This window comes from Podarcis pityusensis, assembly GCF_964106645.2.
Source record: "Podarcis pityusensis genome assembly, chromosome: 9".
In the NCBI taxonomy this organism is placed as follows: Eukaryota; Metazoa; Chordata; class Lepidosauria; order Squamata; family Lacertidae; genus Podarcis; species Podarcis pityusensis.
This window is the reverse complement of record NC_138034.1, coordinates 2,280,441-2,300,270: the sequence shown is the minus strand read 5'-3', so window position 1 is coordinate 2,300,270 and position 19,830 is coordinate 2,280,441. Positions and strand designations below refer to the sequence as shown.

The window sequence follows — 19,830 nt, the reverse complement described above, 5'->3', positions numbered from 1 at the left end:
CACCCCTCCACTGTCAAAGACAGTATGCCTTGAAATACTGGTTTCTGGGATTCATGGGGAGGTGAGTAGTGAGCCAGAATACTGGGCCAGTAGAGAGCAAAATGTTGGCCTTTTCTAGGTATTTTGAAGACTGCAATCTTGTCCCTTCTTAGTCTTCAAGCTAAATATATCCAGTTCCTTCAGATACCCCTTATAGTCAACACACGGCTGCAACTACATCCCAGGGTGGTTCTCATGATAAAATTGGGGGGGGGGGGCGGAGGACCTTGACCTTCTTGGAAGAAAAGTGGGATACAAGTGTAATGCATGAAGTCTCACTTGTGCACAATTTCCTCTATTTTGATTGAAATTGAAATACTTTATTGTCACTTGTACAACTTGTATACAGTGAGATTACACGAGCACAGGCAAAGCATGAGGATAAAAAGTGCCTGTCAATAAATTCCCAGCAACTGATGTTTAGGGGCTTACTTCCAATGATCCCTGTTATACCATTAAGCCATCATGACTTGTAGTTGTTGGTGGTTGTATCCTCCACAAATTGTATAATCCCCTTTTAAAGCCATCTAATTTGGTAACCATAATGACATTTTGCAATTACAGTGGTACCTCTGGTAACGAACTTAATTCGTTACGAAGGTCTGTTCTTCACCTGAAACCGTTCTTAACCTGAAGCACCACTTTAGCTAATGGGGCCTCCCGCTGCCACCAATGTGCGATTTCTGTTCTCATCCTTGGGCAAATTCTCAACCCGAGGTACTACTTCCGGGTTAGCGGGGTTTGTAACCAGAAGTGTTTGTAACCTGAGGTACCACTGTACAAACTTCATAGCTCAACTATGGGCTGTGTGAAGGACTTCTGTTTGCCTTACCCAAAATCTCTTGATGACCCTGGATTCCAGTGTCGTGTGAGGGGGGCTTTTTTCTGAACTAAAATACACCCTCCATACTTTGTAACCTTTTCTTATAACTTTACCTTCATGGTCTTGGTACTCCTTTCCTAGGCCTACCATTTGGAGATCTACAACAAGAACTGTGCTCAGTATTCTAAGTGGGGCTAAAAATACTAGTTTCAAAGAATATGGGCAGCTGTATTAGTCTGCTACAGCAAAACAGACAGAATTTTGGACACCTTAAAAGCCAGGCATGTTTTATAAATCTCCATGCGGAGGTTTTCATGCATCTCATGAAATGAACTCTAGGAAAAGTTAGGCCATAAGAAAATGGGTTAATCTTGGAAGTGATGGCAAGAGGCCAGGAGAGCTATTGCGGCTCCCTGAAAGTACTGGCGAGAGAGTGTGGTAGCTGTGAAGAGTTTCATGCTGGGATCACAACCTGGAATTTTAGAAAGACATCGTGATACTGGGAGTTTTATTTTAATAGAATTTGCTAAGAAAGGGAGTTTGCATGGCGCCATCCTGCCCTTCCCTGCTTAGTTCCCCCCCAGTTGGGTCCTGCTTCTTTCTGAAGACGGAAATGGTCTTTCCTTCCCCTCACGGCTTCGGGAGAGAGAGAAAAGGCTCAACCAGGCGCAGAACTTCCTTCTCTCGGGTCCAGAGGGAGGCAGGGAGGCCGCTTTCCTCCGCCTCACTCCTTTCTTGCACCGCGAAGCGGGCGAGGCCAAAGAGGCGCCGGTCCCGCCCCCCCCCGCCGCCCCCTCCTCTCGCTCGGCCTTTCCCTCGCACGGAAGTCTCTCCGGCGCCCGAGGCGGAGCAAGAGCGCCGAGGAGCCCCTGGGCCGCCGGAAGCGGCGCTCACCATTCCCTTCGGCTCCGTCTCTATGGTGCCGGGGCTGTCGCAGTTCTGATGACGCGCCGAGGTCGCTTCCGGCTCCCGCTCCGCTTCCGCTGGTTGCTCGGCTACCGGCGCGGCCTGGCGTTGCTATGGAGCCCGATCCGAAAGGGGGCTACGTGCTGAGCAACCTCGCCGAGGTGGTGGAGAGGATCCTGGGCTTCCTGCCGACGAAGGCGCTGCTGCGCGCGGCCTGGTGAGGGCGGGGCTCCGAGGGGCCGGCGGGGGACAGGCTCGCCCTCCTGGGGATGCAGGGGGTGGACTAGATGGCCCGGGGTCCCTTCGCCCTGCGGCCCGGGGCCCTCTTCTCGCAGGCGCCCCGGGGAAGCCCTCGCCCCCCCCCCTCCAGGGGCTCCCGGAAGCAGCCCCGCCCTTGGCAGCCTTCCCACCCATGAATTCACCTAATCCTCTTCTCAGTCAGTGGTTGGGGCCGAGCCCCCCTGGGTTTGCTTTGCTGCAGCGCAGGCGTGTAACCTGGGGAAGGGGTGGGAAAGCCTCCCCTGGGAGCTTTTCTCTTATTGGAAATACGTATACGATTTGTCTCCAACTAAGTTTTATTTGTAGCAGATTCTTGGATCAAAATTTGAAATGAAAGTCCATGGGCCTACTCCCGAGTATGACCAGCATTGGATACAACTCTCATTAAAACCCGTGACGACAAGAAATTCTGGAATTTAATTAATGCAGGTTTAAGACCCCCCTCATTCATCGCTAATAACATCACAGCAGCCAGTTGGCACTCTCACTTTGCTCAGCTGTATTCCGCCCCAGATCCCGAAGTAAATGTTGTCTCCACTCTTCCAGCATCTGCCTTGCCCACCTGGGAGCCAGTCTCCCCAGAGAGATGTATACAACTAACCAGCACGCTTTCAGGGGATAAATCCCCGGGGGAGGATATGATACCACCTGAGGTATTCTTATCGAACCAGACGTGGTGGGCCCCTATTTTAGCATCTCTCTTCACCACTATTAATGCTACTCTTAAGATTCCACCTAATTGGAAACAGAGCATAGTCATCCCAATACATAAAAAGGGGGACCCACAAGATCCGCGTAACTATCGACCTATCAGCCTGCTGGACATATCATACAAGGTCTACTCTAGATTCTTGCTAGAGAAATTAATCGAGTGGGCAGAAGAAACAAAGCTATTCCACCCGGAACAGGCTGGCTTCCGTAAAGGTCACAGCACATCTGGCCAATGTCTTGTTCTATTTACCCTGATTGATAAATACCTAAACAGGTTCAACTGCAAACTACACGCGGCTTTTGTGGACCTGACCTCCGCTTTTGACTCCATCCCCAGAGATAGGCTATGGCAGAAGCTTAGTTACACTAACATAGATAAGAGACTCCTCCACCTTCTTATGGAAATTCATAATGACATATCGGCCAGAGTAAAATTCGGCCCTCTGGGAGCTCTATCTGATCCTTTCCCTCTGAATAAAGGGGTCAAACAGGGCTGCCTCTTGGCCCCTTTCTATTCAATTTCTACATCAATGACATCGTTACAACCATGAAGGCCCTAAATCAATCTGCCCCCTCTTTACAACAGCTCAAGATCCCCATATTACTCTATGCGGACGACATGGTGATACTGTCTTTAACCAAGCAGGGCTTAAACAACATGCTCAGAGGGCTCATGACATATTGTGACACCAACTCCCTCAAAATCAATTTCGCCAAAACCAAAATTCTTACTTTGGGCATGAAAACTCGGAAGCCTTTCTGGAATTTTGAGGGCCACTCTATTGAATATTGTTCAGCATTCAAGTATTTGGGTATCACTTTTCAGCATGGGCTTAGCTGGTCAGCTCACCTAAATATGACCATCCTGGCTGCCCGTAGAACCATCAAAGCTTTGGAGAAATTCTTCTATGCAAAAGGCGGCCAGTTGGTTCCACCAACCAGAAAAGCATTTATCAGCAAAGTCCTCCCGATGTTACTGTATGGGGTTGAAATCTGGGGGTGGAATTTAAAAACACTACAACGGCTGGAGATTCTGCAAAACTCTTTTGCACGAAAGATACTGGGCCTCCCCAAGGGCTCAGTTGCTGCACAGTTAAGAACAGAACTGGGCCTCCCCTCCATTGTTGCGAGAGCCCACATTAGAATCATTAGTTTTTATTGTAAATTAATCAATGCCCCAGGTTCCCTACTAGCTAGGCAAGCCTTTTTAACTTGTTCTCATACCAACAAATGGTCCAAGGCCATGGAGACTATTACTGCACGCTACTCCCTCCCAGATCTCGACACGCTGTCATCTTGGGACCAACATAAAATCCGGGCCTGGATTCTTACAAGAGACGAGGCCATGGACCGGGCACAGTCCACTACAGCTCGCCTCTCCATGTGGCTCCCTAAAGTGAAAGTGGTAAGATCACTTGCCAACTACTTGATAGACCTGACGGAGCCCAATTTGAGAAGAGCGTTTACTATGGCCCGTTTCCATTCTATACCCACGGCCTTCCTGCAGGGGATTTACTCTAAGACCCCTATTACTCAGCGTTTATGTCCATGCACAATGAATGAAGTAGAGGACTTCATACATTTCTTTTTCTACTGCCCTATTTATGAGCCAATAAGACCTAAGCTCCTCCTCTTGATCCCGTCCACCATTACATCTAAGGAAGACTGTTTGAAATCGCTTCTTGTGGACGCAAATCCCCAAATTTCACGTGGGGTGGCAATCTTTATAGTGCAGGCTCTGAAACTCAGGGCTACTCTGACTGGGTAGTGAGTCCTAGACCTGGACCTGTTTTAATTCTTTTTATTACTTTTTCAACCCAATGTGCCGAGCCTATTTTGGGGCCATTTTATGTTTTATATACATCCGCACTTTAGATTCTTGGCGCTGGCAACTAAATCTTTACATTATTGTCTTAGGGTAATTTAAATGTCATTACGCCAGTAATATCGCTTTGAATTTTGTTTGGTTGCTTGTCTCTAGTATTTTTGTCTTATTTTGCTATGGCTGTATGCTAATGCAATAAAGGTTTTATTATTATTATTATAACTCTCTTTTTATTTTATGTAATTGTTGTGTTTGCCATCTAGAGAACTTCTGTTGCAGGGAAGTAAGATAAATTAATTCATTCGTTTTCTAGCTGTGCTAGTATGCAGTAGCGAAATTGTAATTGTTCTTCTTTCCTTTTATTGCCAATTTTAAAAAACATTATATTATATCATACCATATTATAGTGAAAGCAGAACTTTTCGTGGTAGTGCAAGGCATTTTACAGTCTGGCCCAATGGAGGTGAAAGAGCAGATGTTAGCTAGCTGTGTTTGCAAAGCATTTTGAGCATAAAATCACTTGCATCTGCTGAGACCTTGACTCCACGATTACAACAGATGACTCTCGAGAGGTCTCCAAAGTACTGTCTAGTCCTGTTATGCTGAATTAGTTTCAGTTAGTAAGCCTCAAGGATGTGGACAAGGTGCTTGGATCGGTCAGGGCATTGTGGACTCTTGGCTGATAAAAACTAGCAGGGAGGATGCAGCTGGCTGGACCAGGGAAGTGGTTTGTGCCTCCTTGCAAGAGGGGCTGGTTCCTGCCTACTTGGGGGAGGCAGTGCTGAAACCACTCCTCAAGAAACCGTCTCTGGACTCAGAAAATCTAAGTCACTATCGGCCAGTTGCCAATAGTTGAGCAGGTGGTTGTGGACCTGATCCAGCCGATCTTGGAGGAAATTGATTTTCTAGATCTGTTTCAATCAGGGTTTAGGCCCAGTTTTGGCACAGAAATTGCTTTGGTTATCCTGAATGATGACCTCTGTCAGGAGAGGGGAAATGTATCCTTAACCTCTCCTTGGCCTCTCAGAGGCTTTCAGTACCATCAACCATGGTATCCTTCTGCAGCAGCTGTCCAAGTGAGGCGTGAGTGGCTCTGATTTGCTCTCGTTCTGGTCATACTTGGATGGTCATTTCCCCAGGGTTTGATTTTATCCCCCATGCTGTTCAACATCTGCATGAAATGGCTGAGCAGAGTCATCCGGAGTTTGGAATACGAATATGCTGATGACACACAGCTCTGCTTCTCCTTTACACCTGGAGGTGTGGCAGTGGTTGTCCTGGACATTTTTTTTTAATAATAATAATATTTATTAAGTTTTCCATTTTAACAATCCAATAAAAACCACATTAATAACATTCCAAATTATAAAATAATCAAACGATCCAAATTTTATGGCAAATTATATGTCTTTGGTTGGCTTCCTATGCCCTGAGGTTCGGGGGGTGATGATGATCTCACATTTATGCTGCTTCTCTTAATTAGTCCCGGTAGTTCCAATAAAACAATTGGATGTTAATCCTTCATTTATTTTTAACAGCCTCTGAGTTCGTCTGGCAAGCGAGTTAAGCCAATATCGTATGTTTCTCTGTGGGTGTTTGTTTGTTTTTTATTTCTCTCTTTATATTCTTTGTACTCCAACAGTCTGTCTGTGGCATTTCACTTTCACTTTCTCGCACCTGTGATTTTCCACTGCGACACGTCCCAAGATGAAGGAAATCTGGCTTTCTGCCAATTGTACCAGGCATATGTCCAAACTTCGTTTTATCTCATTCCAAGACAAATAAGTCTGTACTTTAGCTAGAAACCAATTTCCATCTTCTATTCTTAACAATCCGTTGAAGGTAATTGCAAATTCATAAATCATTTCCACACAGTTAATAATTAGACCAAAATTATAACAATAAGAAAATACTCTCCAGTCCCGTTTGTGTACATAAGCAATCCGGCAGTCAGTCCTTCCAGGAAGATTTGCCAAGTAAGATAGCAGATACGAAGTATATCAAAAAGAAATAATGGAGGCTCCCCCCCCCCCTTCCGTTCTGACATACCAATCCTGTAGTGATGGTAATCCTTCCACTCAAATCCTTTGGCACCCCAGTGGCTGAATCAGTTAGCAGTGTAATTTACCTCCCCTCGCTCAGAGCATGCCCGTTAATTAAGTCCAAATTTCATCTTTAAAAACAGGTGTTTGTTGCTCATGGCGGCAGCTTTGGAGAGTTGCCAAAAGTATACGCATGGTGCTTTCCACCCAGTGCCCCCTCATTCCTTCCAGATTGGGAGCAAGTGTTGGGCAATCTGCGGGTGAAGCTGCCCTCCCAAGCCCTGGGGGGGGGGGGGGGGTTGGAAGGATGATTACTCTCATCTCATCCTCAAAATCTTCTGTGTGAGACGGCTCCGATGGAATGGGCAGCCGGTCATCATAGCAGCCAAGCAGGAAGTGGTTGTCCTGGACTATTGTCTGGGATGTATGAGAGCTGACAAACTGAAGCTCAATCCAGATAAGACTGAGGCACTATTAGTTCCCTAGACTGGAAGGGTGAGCGCTTCCCTGCATGTGTTGGCGATATACTTCCTCTGAAGGATGTGGGGATACTTCTGAATCCATTGTTGTTGCTTGAGACTCAGGTAGCCTCGGTAGCTTTGGCTGATGGCCCAGCTGCACTCCTATCTGCACAGGGATAGCCTATTGCAGGCATGGCCAAACTTGGCCCTCCAGCTGTTTTGGGACTACAACTCCCATCATCCCTAGCTAACAGGACCGGTGGTCAGGGATGATGGGAATTGTAGTCCCAAAACAGCTAGAGAACCAAGTTTGGCCATGCCTGACCTATTGTCTGTTGTCTATGCTCCAGTGGCCTGTAGGTTAGTTTACTGAACCTTTGGGGCTGCCTCTGAAGATGATGCAGAATGCAGTGGCCAGGCTGCTCACTGAGGCAAGATGGTTAGAGCATATTACACCAATTCTGGCTTGACTGCAGTGGCTGCCAATTAGTCTCCAGGCCCAATTCAAAGTGCTGGTTTTGATCTACAGTATAAAGCTTTAAATGGCTCGAGACTGCAATACCTCGGGGACTGCCTCTCCCCTTATGAACCAACCCAGACCCTGCAATCATCATCTGAGACCCTCCTTTGTGTGCCTCCACAAGAGGTCTGGAGGTTGGCAGCATGAAAACGGGCCTTTTCCATGGTGACTCCCCATTTGTGCAATGCTCTCCCCAGGGAGGTTCACCTGACACCTTCGTTCCATATCTTTAGGCACCAGGCAAAAACATTCCTCTACATCCAGGCCTTTGGCTAAACAATCTATGGCCTTTAAAACTGGGTGGGTGGTTATTTCATTGTTGTAATATGTATATTTGTGTTTTTATATTGTGAACTTCCTGTGATCCTCAGACAAAAGGTCGTATAGAACTTTAATCATAATATAAGTTTATTTGCAATGTAAGTTACTGTCTGCTTTCACTTTGGGAAAGGGAAACAATTGGCTGAGCTTGGCATAACTTAGGTATGTTACCATTACTTGTCCCTTGCTTTTATACTTCACTCATCAGGGTAAATGTTTGATGGGGAATGGAATTAAAAATGGAGTTGTTTCTGTCTCATATATCTCTTGAGTTCTTGGAAGATGTTCTGTATAGCACCTGGTCCCTCCTGGGGAAGAGAAGTGGACAAATGTTGCCCTTGTCCTGGAAACTTTGCTTGCCAATGCCTGTCCCTATTCAGTGCAGCTGGTGCAGGGAGTGGAATCGCAAGACTCCTCTGAATGCTGCCTTTCAAATGGAGCCGATGGCTGACATAAGAGATGCTTTGGCCCTTCTCTTGTTTTCTAGGCAGTGACAGGTGAAGCTTGATCAAATTCCAAGACAGATGCTGAACTTCTCTCTTAGAAATGCAGGTGTGACTAGGAGGAAAAGGAATGTCAGATTGCCAGTGGAGTTGGTAACTGGGGGTACGTAATATTTTAGCAGTTTTCCATGTGAACTGCATGAAGCCATAGACTCCTGTAAAGGAACCTGTTAAAAAAATTCTGAGATTGAGACAGCTGGGCTTTCAAAGTGGTTCATTTTTAGAAAATGCAAGAAGTGTTTGCTACCACTGAAGGTGCATGATAGACATTTCCAGATAAGGAGTCAGCTGCTCTTGCAGGCCATGTACAGAGCTGGTAGTTGCTGAAACAGTGAGCTGCAGTGGGCAAGCTCAACCACCAACATAAGGAGTCCTTATTAGCTCCCTCCGCCCCCACCTGCCTTCTGGGGGGAAATGCTGCCCTCACTTATTGGGCTATTGCAAGGGTGACATATTCCTTGAATCCTCCAAATCGCTGTCTTCCTGTCTGTAGTGATGCTGATTCTGGGTTGTTGTTTTAGTGTGTGCCGGTTATGGAGAGAGTGTTCCCGCCGAATCCTTAGAACCCAGCAGAGTGTTGTCTGGGTCTCCACAGTGGAACCAGGGCCTTCAAGCAGTCATGCTCTGGTTCAGGTGTTGGCAGAGGAGCTTGAGGTAAGTGAATGGAACATCTTTGAACAGTTATATACTTGGATCTTTATATATATACTATATATCTTGGATCCTTGGTTGAGATTCCTGCATTTGCAGGGGGTTGGACTAGATGACCCTTGAGGTCCCTTCCAACTCTACGATTCTATGATTCACAATTGGTAATCTCACAAGTACTGTTCCTCTGCTCCTCTTTATGTACCTCCTAAAATCCAATTGGTGCTTCCCTGTTGATTTTGTAGCATTGCTATGTATTTTGCTTTAGGTGTGACAGTGCATATCATACTTGTAACCTATTGCAACTTGCTACTTGGTTGATTGTCAGATTTGGAGAAGCTGAGTTCTTAAATGCTTGTCCTGTCCTATAGTATCAGCTGGTCTTTAGGTTTAAGGAGGTGTTTGATACTGACATGGGGTTCTCAGCTCAAATTCTGTGCACATATACCTTTGAGTAAGCCAGTTGAACACACTGGAACTTGCTTCTGAGCAACCATGCATTTATCTGTATGTGATATAGTGTTTTCCTGAACGTATCTATTCAGAAGTAAGTCCAGCTAAGCTCAGTGGCAGTTGCAATAGGCAAGTGTCCTTAGGATTACAGTCCTAAACTATAAGGGTTTACAGTGGAACCTTGGTTCTTGAATGCCTATGTACTAGAACATTTCGGCTCCAGAACGCCGAAAACCTGGAAGTAAGTGTTCTGGTTTTTGAACGTTTTTTGGAAGCCGACCGTCCGGCTGTTGGCTTGTTTCCGGGGAGCTGCGCCAGTCGGAAGTGGAGCCTTGGTTTCCGAATGTTTTGGAAGTCGAATGGACTTCTGGAACAAATTACGTGCGAGAACCAAGGTACCACTGTATAGTCTTTTATGTATGCAATATTTTAATAGAAAAAAATACGTTGACCTAGATTACCATATAGAGTGGTAGAACATAAAACAGAGAGAACTCAAAACTGCTTCGTATGCAGACTGTATCCAGAACTGCTTCTTGACATTAGATAGTCACTCTAACAATAATGTTTTAGATGCGTGTTGAAAACTTTGGCCCTGAAGAATCATATTTTGTAAAGGATGTGTGTGAATGATGGTGTAAATACATATAGTAACAGACACACTTTCAGACTCTTCTGGGCCAGCCCAGGACATTTTGCTGCCTGCAGCAGAGCAGGTAATGGTGCAATGCCCCACCCCCCTCATTTTCAATACATGCAGTACTCAAAGTATGTCATGTTATTTGGCACCTGAGGCATAAAATCTCTCAAGCACTTCTCTTTCCCCTCTCCTTTCAGCAGCAAAAAAGCACAATAATAAATTAAATACTAACTATTTCACGGTACTCCAAATCAGCTGCTTGAGGGCTGGCCCTGGAGCTCTCAAAAAGTAAAATGATTCTTTATGCTCGAAACCAAGCATGTTTTGTATTGGGATGTCTATAACTTTAAAAAGAGACAAGATATATGTTAGGGGGTTTAAATAGTCCCCCCCCCCCATTTCCTGCTATGCTTGTTCTTCCTTTGAAAGAGAAGTTCCTGTTCATTCACCTCTCCAGTTTCTGTTTTCTTATACTCAGCTTTTACTTTACAGAAGGTTCAGGTGCTGCCCCAGACAGTATTGTATATAGCAGATGCAGAGTCTTTCAGTGAACACGAAGAGTGTCCAAGCCACAGGCAGAAGAAAGGTGAGCATCTATGTTGGGTTTCCTTCTGCCTTGAAGAAGCTTTGCTCCGCATCCTTTCTGATTTTATACATTTATACATGGAAGCACTTGTGTGAGGGATCTGGTTTTATCCAGTGGATGAAGTCCGGAGGAATTTAAATAGTAAATAGCATTGAATAGCCTTGGCAGCCAGCCAGAAGGTTTAGTCTCCACCAGTGCTGTGGGAAGAGGTAAAGTCTGAGCTCCAAGACCCAGGATCATTGTTGCAACAAGTCCTGGCCCTGATCAGTGGAGATGAGGTACAGTTTGACACTGATAGAGATCAAGCTGCGGAGAGGCTTGCAAAACAAGACACATTGGTGCTTTTCAAGCCTTTTGCTGGCCCAGCAGAAAGTGAGGCTCCTTGTGCTCTTTTCCTGGCTCAGGAGCAGAGCAGAGAAGCCTCCAAGGTCACAGGAAGGCTTTGAAAGTAGCAAGTTATTTCCCTGCTTTCTTCAGACATTTGTAGAGACATGGTTATACTGGATGGCATGATACCTCCCTGTTTTGGCCACTTATAATTCTGGCCCTATCAGAAGCCTGAACCAACACCTTAATGTTCACACTCCTAGAAAAAATGTGGACAGATTGCCAAGTGGTTAAACATACCTGGGGAGTACCCATGCATGCTAAAGCAGCTAATTAAAAATATCATGGAGACCTGGCAGTTTTTTCCAGCTGTACTGCTGATTCAGTGTGAACTTGTGCAAATTGTTTTTTCTTGTAGCACGAAGAAGAAATAGCAAAGAAACAGCCACTGCCTTAGAAAAACTATTGCCCAGACGATGCCAAGTCCTTGGTCTAGTGACACCTGGAGTTGTAGGTAAGAAACAGCAGTACATTCAGCTGTCTGCACCTTGCCCAGTGTTAGCACACTTGCAAACCACTCCTTCCACTGGCCCAAAATACAATGGTGTTCTGTAGAAGTAAATGAGGGAGGGGCAAATTCCGACCCGTCACAAAGTAAGAAACAGTTCACACTAGTTGATGGGCCCCATGAGTGCATGCCCCCCCCCCAGCTGCATTTATACCAAGCCAGACCATTGGTCCACAGGTTGCCACAGACGGCAACCATTTTGCCCACATTCAGGTGACGTGTGACCACCGATCTGCAGGTCTTTTTGGACCTGGAAGAGGGTGGAATGGAGTAAGGCGGGCTTATGTGTGCTCTGCTGCCGTGCGTGGGGGCCAGGTACACTACCCCCGCACAAATTGGGGGTTGCCTGTACTGTCTACATTGACTGGCCTTCTCTCCAGTTTCAGGCATGAATGTTTCGCAGCCTGGCTGAGAAATGTCAGGGAACAAGCCTCTTTATACTCAAAGCATCTGCTCTTGCCCAGAGGTGTGACACCCCCCCCCCACTTCCCTTCTGCTCATAGGTTTGCCTGGGAAATGAGCCTAGGAACTCTCATACCCCAAATCATTCCTAGCGGTCTGAAATCCTGTTTAACCAGAGAGTAAGCCTGGGACCTTCAGCCTACTAGGAATGTGCTCTTAACAACTGCACTGTGGGCCTCTTGCCTGTGGATTTTAAAGTCACATGTGTGGGGTTTTTTAAAACTTCCTGCAGGATGTGTCAGAGATTAGTAAGAGCCTTCTTGGTTTAGCTGACAGTGCTTTGGGGTCATATTGCTTTCAAAATGGGACCATTTTTAAAAAAATTATTGTGAAACTACATGACTAGGGGATGGGGAAGCAGCAGCAGACAGATGTCAAGATTCACCTGCTTTTGAACTCTCCTCCTTAGTTACTCCAATGGGGTCTCGCAGCAATCGGCCTCTGGAAGTTGAAGATGGTGAAGCTGGCTTTGCAATATTGTTCCCCAAGATTGATGGGGTGAAGATTCAAACCTTCCACTTTTGTAAAGACTTGAAGACCAGGGTCTTTGATGAAAGCCAATTTGCTGAAGCAGGTACCTAATGACTAAAACACTGTAGTAGTAAAATATTAAAGCTTAGCAGCCAAATTTGCAATGAGTATGGATTCAGGAGAGAACTATGAGGGTGATAAATGCTTAAGCAGATGTTTAAGCAAACTATGAGGGTGATAAATGTTTAAGCAGATAAATCTTTAAGCAGAGGCTTGACAACCATATGTCAGGAGTGCTCTGATGGTGTTTCCTGCTTGGCAGGGGGTTGGACTCGATGGCCCTTGTGGTCTCTTCCAACTCTATGATTCTATGTTTTTAAGTGTGCATTGAAAGAGAATATTAGATATACACCTAAGTGCTTATAGTGTGACTGCAACAAAAAGTGTTTGGATGTGTGTGTGCCATGCAAGTATCTTTGGAGAGCTAGAATTGGGGCCATTGTATGCATTATGCAGCCACAGAGACAAGCACCATGAGCAAAAGGTGAATGAACTGACTTTATATTAGACAAAGGAAAGGAAGATTGTGACTACAATGCATACACATCATTTTCAAATATTTAAAAGCCTCTTTGAAATGAGTGAAGGGGCAGGTACTTTCTGTACTGCCAACTGATAGAAGAAGAGGCATAATAGTTTTATGCTTAAGGGAGTGGGATTCTGGCAAAACACCAGGGAGAACACTTTTTAAATATGAAGGTCACCGCCTTCCTCCTTCAGTGTTTCTAAAGGAAACAGGCACTTGTCAAGGGTGTTTTAGATATAAAGTATCCAGGATTGGGGAAATAGGCTTGGATTGAATTATGCAGTGGGTGCTTTCTCAGCGGTCTCATTCTAGGTTATTTTGGTGACCTTCCCTGCGTCCTGTGCAAGCCTTAGAAGTGTCTGATTACCCTTATATAAATGTTTTGTAACCAGTTCTCGAGAAGAAGCAAATTTGCATTGTTTCCCAAGCCTCTTTTCCCCATGGTATTTTTCTCATGGGAGTTTTTGAAATATTCTGTGTTGTCCTGATTATCCTGGAAAAGGATATTCTTTAACCCCTCAGGAATAATAGCATGGAGATGTTTTGTTAAAAATGTTCTCCACAGTCCTCATCTTCCCCACCAGCCACAGTAAAAAAAGGGGGGGAAAGAAGAAGAATCTTTGCTCCAGTAGACATGCAGTTTAACCTAAAGCATCTAATAGATCTGTTGTCCAGGTTGGAGCATCTCCCTTGTGAAGAGTAACAAGTCCAACTTGTTTTTATGGGCCTTTTTAACTTTGGGGAACGTAACTTAGATATGCTGGGTGTGTTGTTTACCTGACCTCAAAGGAAGTTGGTTACTTCCTGCACTATGGGGTTGGTGTATTCTGACACGTAAAATGCTAGCTACTGGTTAAAATCACCATGTGCAGAGCAAAACAAAACACAACATACAATTAGGGGCTGCACGAAACCTTCAGGATTATATGCTGAAGAGGAGGTCATAAACAGCTAGAGGGCCTGAATGATAACAACAAATCTTTATAGAGCCTCTGCCTTTATGATATGCATTCTGCTCTTTGAGCCTTTAGGGAGAAGTAGCCCAGAAAACAAAAGTGATGCAGTTCATCCAGTCCAGATGCAAGACTGTCTTGCCTGTTGTTGTTCCTGCCAAAAGACAACATTACAGAGGTTGATCCTTTCCCCCGTCTCTTTCTGTAACCAGGCCTGAAGAATAATCCCGATCTCAGAGTGGTTCTTTTGTTTGGGTACAACACATGGAAGTCAGGAGGAACCCGATTTCTACACCAAATAGTCAATCGCTTGAATGAAAAAAGCATCATCTTGGCTGGCGGACACGTGGAGAGCTTTACATCTCTAACTTCTGAGAAGTGGGTATCTTTGGAAGAATGGGGATCTCTCTGCCCTCAGGTGTCCACTAGAACCCTGTATTGCCTAATGATCTCTTGTGTACCAGATAGTTAGTTTAGTGTCCACCCATTTCTGAAAATCTCGGCTTCTGTTTATTTAAAAACAAGTTTCTGACTCTCAAGGTCTGCTGAAATCTCTTGAGGCTAGAGGTGGTGATGATTGCTTAATAAAAGCCATGATGAATCAGAACAAAGGTCCAACATCCTGTGTATCGCATAGTGGTCAGTCAGATGATATGAGAGACCTTCTGGCAGACATGAAAGCAGTATCTCTCTTCTGTTATCTCCTCAGCAACTAGCATTCAGTGGCATATAGCCACCAAACCTAGAAGTTCCATTATCCCATGTGCTTTGTTTGATCTGTTCTCATTCTCCTGTCAATGTCATTGGGTTAGAAGAGGGAATAAAACTGCTATCTAATTTTTCCACAACATGCCCTCCCTTAGAACTTTGTGATCTCCCTAACAGCCACATCTGTCTCAAATAATAATTGGTTTGGTATGTAACAGGGCACAATGGATTCATTGTTTTTCATTGTCTTGGAAAATAGATTATCTGGGTATTGGATCGTGGTTATTGGAGTCGGATCACTACCTTTTGAAGGCATAGAAAACATAACTGGTTCTAACGTTTCAAGGAACTCCTTAGATTCCTGAATCCTCTGTTGAATTAATAGCTGTACTTAACGTAGAACTGAAGCAGCTGAGCCTGGGAGAAACGTGGCTAGATTACAGATTTCTCTTTATTTTTGCTAAAACACTGATTGCGGCATTTATTTATAAAAGCTATGTCATGGCCGTTGCAAATGAAACCTTTTTTTTGAGGCTGGTAACTGTATCTGCTTTGATATTTGAAGCTTGGAAGGCACAGCTCCAAACACAGCAGATCGCTTTAGCTGCTAGCCCATGCACGATTGTGCTTGGGAGTGTGCGGGAGATCAGCTGTGTGTTGGATTCGTTCTTTTCTGTTTGGTGAAAATTATTCAGGAGAGGGTGCTAAACAACATGTGGTTGTTTGGCTGCTAATCAGAAGTGCATCCTGGACCTAGCTTTCCTGATTGGTTACTAATCAGTCCAGCCTTCCCTGAAGAATGTTGCTGAGCTGAACAGGGGCCACCAGTGCAGGTGCTGTGAGCTTCCTAGATGAGCTTGCTGTGGTTTTTTGGCTTGCATTGGAAATCTTGGCAATCTTAATTTGTGCATGGCATATCAAGCCATGTACATCCTCTCCCTTTCCCAGTGAATCCATGGCAAATGCATGGGCTTCTGAAAGTCTGATAGTGTAGGGATGAATATAAACAGTGATGTGCTACTTCTGTACACAGATGTAGCAGCTTACATTCCAGTGGTGTTCTAGCAGTTGTCAGAATGAAGTGTCCCTCTCAAATCAGTCTGTATTATTATATGGTGTTTACTCAGTGTACAGTACAACTGGAACAGGCATGATGTCAGGTGAATTATGGTCAAATCACATCTTCGTAGCAAATTAACCAAAGGGAGGCAGAACTTTCACCACTTACCTCTCTCTTACAGTCCATTTGAAGTCTAGTCTGAGGATACAGTACTTTTTAATTCAAGAAATAAGCACCACTCATTGATCTGGGGGAATCTTGCAGGATAGCTGATGCCTTAATGTTAACTTGCAGTTGGTATAATGAAGTAATTTACTCGTATTATTTATTTGGGTTGGCAGCCAGTAGGTTCGCAGTATTCCTGGCATGCCTCCCACCCAAAATGACATTCTATAAATCAGCACAGAACAAAATCTTCAATAGTGTACAGCAGGTGTGGTGATGATCATGATGATAATCTGGCTGGGTTTCCCCAGCCACTCTGAGCTGCTCCCAACAGAATATTAAAAACATAAAATGTCAAACATTAAAAACTTCCTTAAACAGGGCTGCCTTCAGATATCTTCTGAAAGTCAGATACTATAGTTGTTTATTTCCTTGACATCTGATGGGAGGGCGTTCCACAGGGCAAGCGCCACTACCAAGAAGGCCCTCTGCCTGGTTCCCTGTAACCTCACTTCTTGCAGGGAGGGAACCACCAGAAAGCCCTCGGAGCTGGACCTCAGTGTCCGGGCAGAACGATGGGGATGGAGACATTTCTTCTGGTATACTGGGCCGAAGTTCTGAACCTCTTCAGAACTTTATAAGTTTATACAGCGTGGGCTAGATAACCATTGTGCTGCTTTTCTAAAGCATTTTGCAAGTTCTTTAGTTTGGTAAGGGGAATTTTCATCTTTTGGACAGCAGCCATTGGCTGAACTGCACTCTGTCCATTTAAAGGTTAATAATGTAGCTTTTCAGCAAAGGGTGTTTAGCTACCTGTTACAGCACCTGTGATTTCTTTCCCCTTGAAAAATAGTAGTCTTTCAGGAGCAAATACCTTTTGTTTGTCAACATTTTAGCTTGGCTAGCTCCCATTTGGAGCTTGTAGGTCAACATCCTCAAAAGATAAGCTATCTGTTGATCTAGTTGCTAGCAAGTATAGAAGGAAGCCCTACATGGGTTATGAATCTGTCTGAGCTGATTTTAAGATACCAGTTGCTAGCATGTTGGGAAAGGTACAGATTCCATTCTTCCAAACTTATGGACCGCCTCTCCAAGACCCTGTGATCATCATCTGAGGTCCTTCTTTGTGTGCCACTCCCACAGGAGATCTGAAGGGTGGCATTACAAGAATGGTGGCCATTTCTATGGTGGCTCCTGCTTGTGGGATGCTCTCCCAAGGGAGGCTCACCTGGCGCCAGGCAAAGCCTTTCTCTTATATGAGGCCCTTGGCTAGTTAAACAAGCTATGGCCTTTTAAACGGGGGGGGGGGGGCTGGTAAAGGGTTTTTGTTTGTTAAATATTTTTGTGTATTTATATTGTAAATTCCTAGCAATGTCTTCCAAATAGTAAAGTCAAGCACACAAATTATGGATCCCTCAGTAACAGACTTAGATTCGCCGGGGGGGGGGGGGCTATATAGATATATTTAGCCAGGAAGGCATTCACTAAACAAAAGCTACAACACTGTTGTGTTATGTATTATAAGTATTTTTATGTTATACTACAATTATATTCCCAATGGAAGCACACATAAACAAACAGAATAACAAAGTAGGTCCTGTTGGAAAACAATTTGCTTGTTTGGGAAGTTAAAATTTTCTGGATTCATAAATGTTCACAGCCTTCAAACAAGACTTTGGGGACGTGGGCAGGAACATGCCGAGAGAAACAGTGGAGTGCCTAGTATTTATGTATAATAATAATAATATTCACATTGTTTTTCTTGTTTTGTATTGTATAGAGTCTTGATGATGCTGTTCCATTCTGACAACCCCCCTTTGTAATATGGTGTTTTGTTTCTCTTCTCTTTCAGTAACACTCAGGCTGCTGATTCTTGTGGTGTTGTTGGCTTGGCTTTCAGTGGACCGCAGATCCAGAGTGCGACTGTTCTGTTAGATCAGGATGTAATTGATGAGAGGACAGCAGAAGCAGCAGTGCAGCGCCTCAAAGCCACAAACATTCCTGAACACAATAGCCTTGGTTTTATGTTCGCATGTGTTGGCAGGGGATATCAACATTATAAAACCAAACAGAATCTTGAGGCTGATGCTTTTAGGAAGTTCTTTCCTAACATTCCCCTCTTTGGCTTTTTTGGACATGGGGAGATAGGATGTGATCGAATTGTGACCGGGAATTTTATACTCCGAGAGTATAATGACACAAAGGATGACTTGCTCCATGGTTACACCACTGTAATGACCATTATCCATCTGGGTTCAGCCAAAGCAAATCAAGCTTAAACCTTTAGTTGTAAATGTGCACCAGAGAAACGATGCTGTTTTAATTCCAGCAATGTAAAAACAAAACAAAATCTGAAACACTGTACACACTTCCAACAGAAGTGGATCCTGAAACAATTGTAATCACTGTACCATTGACTTAGGGTGTCTAGGTGGCATAATATTAAATTAAATTTGATGAGGAAGAAAGGGTTTTTTAAAATTTCAGATTTGTCAGATCTCTGGTAAAGGGTTCTAGTCAACTAACTTTTTGCTGATAGTAGACCCACTGAAATCTATCTAAATGATGGCTACTAACTTCATTGGATGTAATCTGACTAAATGTTAGTTTAATACAACCCAAAGAATTTATTTATTTCTAAATTTGCAAATTATTTAGGTCAGAGTTAAGTGAACTCATATCTTTAGAAGTAACATAATTAGCATTTCTGCATGCAGTTTATGGACCAGATTTTGACACAACGATCAAGTTAAGCATTAAACGAACTTTCAGTTATGTTTTTAAAAAACACTGTTGCTATGCCTCTGTATTACATCAACATTACATTACAGTTTTCTACTGTGACAGCAACACTACTTTGCAGAAGGCTGGGCCATCACATATGAATAACAGGACAATTCTCGAGCTAGAAAAAGTGGTTAGGAAGACCCTTCAAACCAATCCACCCAGTCTTAGTGGTGTGTTGGAAATGAAACCTTATGCTGCCCTTGGCTTGTTTGCAACACTACTTCTCAAGCTGCTTTTGGCAGGAGGTTAAGCTGTTGTTGGACACATGATCACATAAATCACTTTGCTGTGTGGCAAATCCTTGTGAGTGGATGTGTTTGAAATGTAAGACAATGCTCTTTATATAAAGATACCCACAAAGAGATGGAAATGAATAAATGGGGTTGATAAGGCACTAACGATAGTTTTCCATATCCTTACTGTTGGATTTACAAAACTAATTCCACTTCTTACAGATGACGTCTTCCTTGGAACAGTATGAAAGGAATATCTCGGTGTGGGGGACAAGGTGAAGCAAAAACATGAAAGCAAGAGCCCGCAATCTTTACTGGAAGTGTTCAGCTAGCTCTGATTCACTGAACTACTCAGGAGTGCCAGTGTCACCGTAAGATAAACAGCATATTTGGGGAACCCTCTGCGTGGGCTTCCTATCTCTGGGTCATTTCTGCAGGACCCTTTCCCATCAACTATAGGCTATGAAAACTGTTGCAATCTTTCTCATTTGCACCCAAAATAGCAAATGAGTTTGTGGTCCTCTTAAAGACTAACAGGGTTATTGTGGCAAAACCTCTTGTAGGTCAGAACCTACTACAATATAGGTTCAAAAATCAGGTGTGATCTTGGAGACATTTGGATGCTGCATACAACCTGTTACCTTTTGTATTTCACAATCATCCATATATATATTTTTTTAAATGCATATTATGCCAGCCAAAAACATGTAGCCCATAAAATTTATGTCACAATGAATCAGTATTCAAGGTAGT

The 19,830-nt window shown here is 44.1% G+C and overlaps 1 protein-coding gene across 1 annotated transcript; it reads left to right on the top strand.

Annotated features, from left to right (window-relative positions):
* The first annotated feature begins 1,809 nt into the window (after positions 1-1,809).
* Positions 1,810-19,238, top strand: FBXO22 (F-box protein 22). Its single transcript, XM_081021628.1, has 7 exons — positions 1,810-1,985; positions 8,952-9,084; positions 10,664-10,757; positions 11,503-11,598; positions 12,524-12,688; positions 14,337-14,502; positions 17,910-19,238. The coding sequence occupies exons 1-7, from the start codon at positions 1,882-1,884 to the stop codon at positions 18,334-18,336; spliced, it is 1,185 nt and encodes a 394-aa protein (XP_080877754.1). The 5' UTR covers positions 1,810-1,881; the 3' UTR covers positions 18,337-19,238.
* Positions 19,239-19,830: the final 592 nt, after the last annotated feature.